Source organism: Bison bison, unplaced genomic scaffold (assembly GCF_000754665.1).
Source record: "Bison bison bison isolate TAMUID 2011002044 unplaced genomic scaffold, Bison_UMD1.0 scf7180017864029, whole genome shotgun sequence".
NCBI lineage: Eukaryota > Metazoa > Chordata > Mammalia > Artiodactyla > Bovidae > Bison > Bison bison.
The window spans coordinates 4,999,878-5,006,808 of record NW_011494601.1 but is presented as its reverse complement, the minus strand read 5'-3'; the positions used below and the strand labels follow the sequence as shown (position 1 = coordinate 5,006,808).

Below are 6,931 nucleotides of genomic sequence, written 5' to 3'. Positions count from 1 at the left end.
AAAAAAAAAAAAAGAGTTTATCTTCAAACCTCTAGCTGTAAAGAGCATGGAGTTTGTACTTGCGTTTCCATTGTCCCTCAGTTTGCAGAGATGGGGAAGAGAGAGCAGCGGGCATGGGGCATTGTGGCCTAACATTCTCTAATGGAAGGACATTTAGGTGGTGGCCATCACTGCCTGCCAGAGGAGATCAAATAGTTAAGACAAATTCAGAAATGGTTATCAAGTTATCAGTAACCCACTAGGGTTCATGAAGGAAAGAAGAGCGTGGGTCGATGTACTAAGAATGTATACGAAGTGACCCCAATGCAAAATTATTATGTATAATAGAAGAAGGCCTAGCTTTCAGAAAAGTTGTCAAATCTTAGCAAGGGATTCGCCCCCACAAACCCATTTAACTTCTGTTGGAAACCAATAAATGTGTATAAGCCTGAATAGAGACAGCTGACATCATTTTAGTCTGCTGAGTAGACTAGTGATCGGTTATAAGTAGTTTTTAAACAATCCAATTGGACATACATTATATTCACAATACTTTTATAGAACTAATTCTACAAAATGTGACGACAGGGTAACCACAGTCTGACAAGTCACTTCAGGACGACGCCTACAAGGTGGAAACACGACATTGGCTCTGCAGGGACCGGACAGAGTTGGAAGCTCATTTTGCCTATGGTGGTAATTGGAGTACTTAGTGGACATGTTTTCATGATGGTTTCATTGCTTGGCTCTGATCTGATTTGCAGTAACATACTATGTACCACGGGGTCATGGCCTAATGGAAGAGATCACATGGGACTTTGGGGGGATATTTTGGTTAGTTAGTTTTTTTCTCTTTTGAGTGTCCACAATTAACATTTTTAAGAAAATAAAAATCATACTTCATGCTGCTCCAGAGACCCTGATGATTCTATCAAAGATTTATCGTTTTGAAGTTGGAAATCATTTGAAATGGAATAATTGCTGGGATGCTGTGACACTGAGCATGCAAACATCAGAGCTCAGACACATCAGAATTGTGTCTGATGGCTAGAGAAATCTTTTTTGACCACAGTTTGAAGTGGCTGATACATAAAATCTCATCACTGGTAATTTTCAAAGGCCTTTTCTAATAGACTGTATTAAGTGTATTCATAGCTGTCCTTGAGCTAATATTTTTTAGGTTGCTGTTACAAGTTTTGTGTTTTGTGCCAGCAACTAAAGGAAAGCCTGCAAAATTTAGATCTGGGCAAAAGTTGTCTCCTCGATCATGAAACTTTTCTGGCTTTTACACAAAAACTCAGTGAATCGCATACATGTGTTATCCCATCCTATTGTTAAGTAGAACTATTAATTGATGTTTACAAACTTTCAGGCTAAAAGCCCTGGACCTGGGAGATGGGGAGAGTCCACCAGATCTTACCAAAGTTGAAATTACTTGCTTGGTTGGTTTGGAGATATGATATGAGAAGCATAACAGCATGTAGGAGTCCCCGCCATTGGAACAACAAACAGAGAAATGTCTTCTGTGCATCTGGTCCTCAACTTCCACATCCCAGGCATGCTCACAACCCTCCTGGTATTGTTAGTTGACAGGGTAAACCCGATCTGGCATTTGTAGAAAAGCTGCAAGAAGGTCTTCCCTTTAAATATACGAACAAAAGGATAAGAAATACAGGATGAAAACTAAAACTACAAAAATATGACTTTTGAATGTGAAAATAAGTGTTTCCATTTATTAAGAGCTGGTGTCAGTGTAGCCAAAATACACATCCATCCAGGAAATTCACCTGCCCCCTTTTGTCTTTTTTTTTTTTTTTTAATTTACTAAAATACATGTTTACATTATTGGGCCATTTTAAAATTGCCTTAATAATCCAGTTTCCTTAATTACAATTAATTGTGGTGGTGACCATCACTCTCCTTAAAGAAAGAGATAAAGAAGAGAAATATGCATTAAGGAGTCTGGCCACTTAGGCGTTTTGATTTTGCATTGTTAGATATAGGGAAGATATTTGACAATGAGAAAAAAAGAAAAAATATATTTTCTTTCTAATAAATAAAAATAATTTAAAATGCTAGAGGCTATACAGGACTATTTTAGTATGTTCATTTATAAATGAAATCATTTTCTTTTCCAAAATACATGGAAGCAATATTCAAGGCAGACAAGGAGAAAGATCTGTCTATTTTTCTTGCAATTCTTGCTTATCCTAACATTTCCACCAGTGATTCAGCATGTTAAGAGGAAGAAAAGTCACGTCACCATTTATGAAGTTTGTCAGGCTTTAAAAAAAATAGTTCTGGTCTCCTGGGAGTCAACATTCATCTTCAACTTCTCTGATTGGTGGAATCAAGCTGCTTGTGGATTTATATTGGTTGATCTGGTTAGCCATGTGGGTACTCATGGGCTTGATTTGAATGTTTCTGGGATAGGCATTATCCGGTTCATCTGTAAACCATTTCTTTTCTGCTAAAGGGCAAAACGGATAGAGAACAAGAAGGAAAAATTAGAAGCTTAATTAGTCCTAGGCGAAAGATTTTGGAAAGTTCATTGAAAAATGCAAAAAGGTAATCGAGAGAAGCTGACAGTGAGTAACTGCTAAAAGAGACGGCACAGTGTAGGGAGAACCCCAGAACCTGAAACATGCCTCTGCTGCCTGTAGCAAGTGATGAACCAACGGGCTATTGGGACCTGGAGGCACCAGGCGTGGACTTCAGAGAATAAAGAGGGGTTGGAAGATTAACTCTGGCAGTGTTCTCTGGGGTTCCTTTGGTGGCCTGAAAAGCTTTGGTGGTGAGGAGATGACGCATATAACAAGTATTAGGCATGGGTGTTGCACCTAAAGAAAGCCTTGTGCATCCATTGATTTGAGTGGAGATGAAGGGACACTGTCCCTTCCACAGATTAGGAGATCTAGAATCTGCTGCAGGGTTTCCTCCTCCCAGCCTTTAATTGGCTTTGCTTGTACAAGCTCACTTAAAGGTATATCTCCGTTACAACACTCCTTTATTTCTTTTGAAGCCAGTTTTGGGAGTCTTAAAGTAAGCCCACAGATTTTTGCTGGCCAGTGAGGGTGAAACATTAGATTAGCAACCAATGTTTTAAAAGGCTTTTGAGATGGCTTTAATTTCAATAAAACTCTCTTGGTATGAAGTTATGAAAAGAATTCCTAGTGGCACTATCTTAACCGACTATAATCACCCAAGCTGTCAACAAGGGAGCTTGACAGAGTCTTGGCATTTCATTCTCACCCTAGATCCAGAGATGGCAGAAGAGAATGCTGAGTCAGGGCACTCAGAGGCTGGGGTGAGGATGCGATGGCCTAGCATCCTCCTGGCAGCTAGTATTATTTCACAAGACTCAGCCCTTATCCCTACCTTTTTACACTGGAATATTCTGGGAAATCAGCCACGGGCATAGATACAAAGGAACTGGGGCAAACAGTGCATTCTAACTTGAGAATCATATGCCTCATTTTAGCGGCTTTTAGGAAAAGCAAAGAAAAAGGAAAAAGCTTTCAAGCACGCCCACTGCTATAGAAACGACGGCCTCTCTGGCCTCTTCTTCTGTCTTTCAGAACAGTTCATAACTGTTGGATATGGCTGGATATCCATATGGCTGGATATGGTAACAAAATTGCTCACCTGGCTTGATCCTGATAGAGGATCATGCGTATGTGTCCCTTTATGGCTAATGATTTATAGATCCGACACCTACGATCAGGTCATGACCACTCTGCTTGTCTCTCCTTGGTCCATGCTTCCTCTTGCTGTGTCCAGGGCCCTGGGTCCCCAGCGTAGACACTAAACTAAGTTGAGCCTTGAGAAAGCTCACTCACTGTCCTTTGTTCAGCAGCTCGGTGTACCCCCTCCTCAGGAAACTTCCTGCCTCTTGCATCATTCTCCACCCCCTCTCCTTCCTGCACTGGCTCTCTCACCTATTATAATTAAGTTCACTTTGATTTGAACAGATTGGACGATAGGAATTCATAATGCTACATCCTCACAGTGAAGCTAACTGATTAAGTGCTTTAAATTATTCCCCCTGACAGAATGATAAAGTTACAATCTGTTCTGAGATGATCTACAGCTTGCCAGACTCCTACAGCTTCTTTCTACATTCATTTATCTTTTTGTCAAGCAGAGTTTTTTTTTTTTTTTTTTCCCTCCTAAGCTTCAATTCCATAGATCTTTTAAAGTCATCAGCACATCTGAATTATTAATGAGGCTTTAGAGGCAAGGTTCCTGATGGGCTGGTTAAAAAAGGTTGTATAGAAATCCGGGACTGTGTACACATCAAAATAATTTCAGCTCCATTTAAAAAACCATTTAGTTCAAGTGTGACATAGTGAACCATTACGCATTTGTGGAAACCAATTTTTTTGTGATCTACGATTAAACTAACCTTTCAGAGAGGAGTAAAGTATGATGGTTATCATGTTTTAAAAGCATTGCCAGGCCGATGAAACAATTTCAAACTATGACTTTTTCCAATGGTTTACGTATAAGGATGATTTTCAGAAGAGCTGAACCCAGTGTCTGTGCTGTTTGCCTGAGCTGCTCTTGGTTTTGGCTGTACCCTTCTGCGGACTGATTTTGCAAAAGGATTTAGTGCTAGGTTGGACATGCCAGGTTGGAAGGGAGAGTGAACTCTGCTGACGGAAACGAGTAGGTCTTCTGGGTGAAAGACCTAAGACAGCTGCAATTTGCTGAAATTTTTACAACTGCTGCAGAGAATAATTGTTCAGAATTTAGTCTTTACAGTTCAACTCAAAGTTGGCATTTTGACCTTTCACGGCAGAGAGAGTATCAATTTCCTTCTGCTGTCTGTAAGAAAGAGAGCATTATTTCCCCATTTAAGTGCCTTTCTCTCTTTCCTTTTACATTTCTTGCCATAAAAATAATCTAAGCAGAGTCATCCCTGTGTTGACCATTCAGCTGCTGCACAGAAAGGAGTTGTTTTAAAGCATATCCTGGTGATGAGCCTGAGAAACAGGCTTTTTAATTCAGGTGCCTTGTCAGATATAAACAACTGTGTTGCTGGAGACTTGGTTAGATAAGATGTTGAAGAAATGGAAACAGATGAAGGCTAAAATGGGCAGGGGCAAAGGTACCTCTCCCAAAAGGCTTGACAGGAACCACACTGTAATGACTGTCAGTCATTCTGCTCCAATGGCGAGAGCCTTGCTACGACAATGACACTTGGGGTTATCGAACTTTGCCTTCCAAAGAAGGAGCTGCATCACTGGGCGCTTACAAAACTGGCCATAAGGAAGAGTACTCAGGGAAGGAATTCGAGTGAGTGTTGGAGTGGTCCAAGGTCAGTCCAAAGCCCTGAGCTGGTCTCCTCTCCCTGTCACACCCCACAAGCCAGAAAGACTTCTGGGGGCTTTATTTTTATCCCTAGAATGAGAAGGGCAATGATCTGGTTTTGAGGCCCTCCTCCCTACCAAAGAAAAAGAAATTCATTTGTTAATAAGTTCTTGAAGATATGATACATGGTTCCATCACTGTGAGTAGAATGTGTGACGTGCCTCAAGTCAAGGAAGGAGTGGCGTTTCAGTCTGTGACAAGTAGGCTGGTGGAATAAGATCAAACCCAGAAAATAACTGCAGAGAGTCAGGACACTGCCACTGGGAGGCATCAGCTATCAAGACCAGACAGGCCACAAGCCATCCACTGCAACCAAGGAGATGGCATAGGACAGTACGTAAGGCCAAGGGTCTTACCTACTGTCTGGCTACTGTGAGAGCGTCTGGCTCTCTCACATACTAATTCCTGGCTCTGAGTGAGTTGTTACATAATTTATCTTAACTTCAGTTTCTCTTCTGTAAAATGAGGCTAATGGTCTTTCTAATGGTGTTGTCTGGATGAAAGGGGTTAGTGTCCATGAAGCACTTATCTACATACATGATACATCAATGTGAGCTGTTAAGGCTATCAGTATTGTTGGTAATATTAGGGGGCATTATAGCATAAAGTTCATGGACTTTAGTTTTAAACACCTCTCTGGTACTTCCTGGCTGGGTGACTTTGAACAAATCTGTCCCTTGAATCCTGTATCTTTCAGATGGGAATATTAACTGCATCTACATCTGAGGTTCTCTGGAGAACTGAATAAGTTAATATACATAAAGTGCTTAGAAGAGTGTCTGACTCATGGTAAGCACTTGGAATGTGTTAGATTTTAGTTACGGTTAGTTAACCATGCATAAGGTTAGCATGATTATGAGTACTCTCAGTGCCAAAGGACATAAGAACAGGTGATACCTTTTGGTGTGATTACAGATGAACTAGGGGTGGAGAACTGAGGTGTGTAAACCTGGGGGCTGGCCAGAAGAATGGGGATTGTGGCAGCAGAGATGGTGAAGAAGGATTTGACTGGATATCCCTCCTTAGGAAGAGGAGGAAAGGAAGGGGTGACGACTTTCAGTGGTACTTGTGTCTTTGAAATATTGGCTTTCAACTTGGCAGGGGCCCTACCCCACCTGCAAGACATCCATGTCTTCCGTTGCTACTTTCATCACTGACCTTCGAAGGTCTAGAATAAGGGTCAGGACTTCCTCCAGCCATGAAGGATCCCAGAGGAGTGGGCTATGGCAGAGAAGGGCTCGTGATCTGGGCTGACATAACTGCTGGGTTTTCTGGTGCTGTGGGTTGTCAGTGCTGTGGGATCTGGCCTTTTCTCTTAACACTCCCAAGAGAAGAGCACATGAAAAGGGAGATGATGATACAGCAAAGGTATTTGGAATAATTGGGCCTTTTCTTGCTGTACCACTAGCTGAGGTTGAAACAGAAAGGGTTTGAAAGGGAAAGATGCCATTTGGATAGAGATAATAGTTGAGAACAGTAAGAGCTAACAAAGAGCTCAATCCTTCAAAGGTAATACTGTGTGAGAGCTTCTGAGAGCTAGTCTGGCCTTCACCCTCTGCCCAGCAGACCCCAAGGCCCC

At 41.5% G+C, this 6,931-nt stretch overlaps 1 protein-coding gene across 3 annotated transcripts in view; it reads right to left on the bottom strand.

Moving 5' to 3' along the window:
• Positions 1-6: 6 nt before the first annotated feature.
• KCNMA1 (potassium large conductance calcium-activated channel, subfamily M, alpha member 1) overlaps positions 7-6,931 on the bottom strand; it is a 772,904-nt gene continuing 765,979 nt past the window's right edge. For 2 of the 3 annotated variants that reach the window (XM_010834186.1, XM_010834188.1), the window contains one exon: positions 7-2,449. In XM_010834186.1, coding sequence (XP_010832488.1) covers positions 2,425-2,449 — 25 coding nt within the window. In that variant the 3' untranslated portion in view covers positions 7-2,424. The remainder of the gene's footprint in view (positions 2,450-6,931) is intronic. The other variant, XM_010834189.1, reaches the window with a different exon arrangement.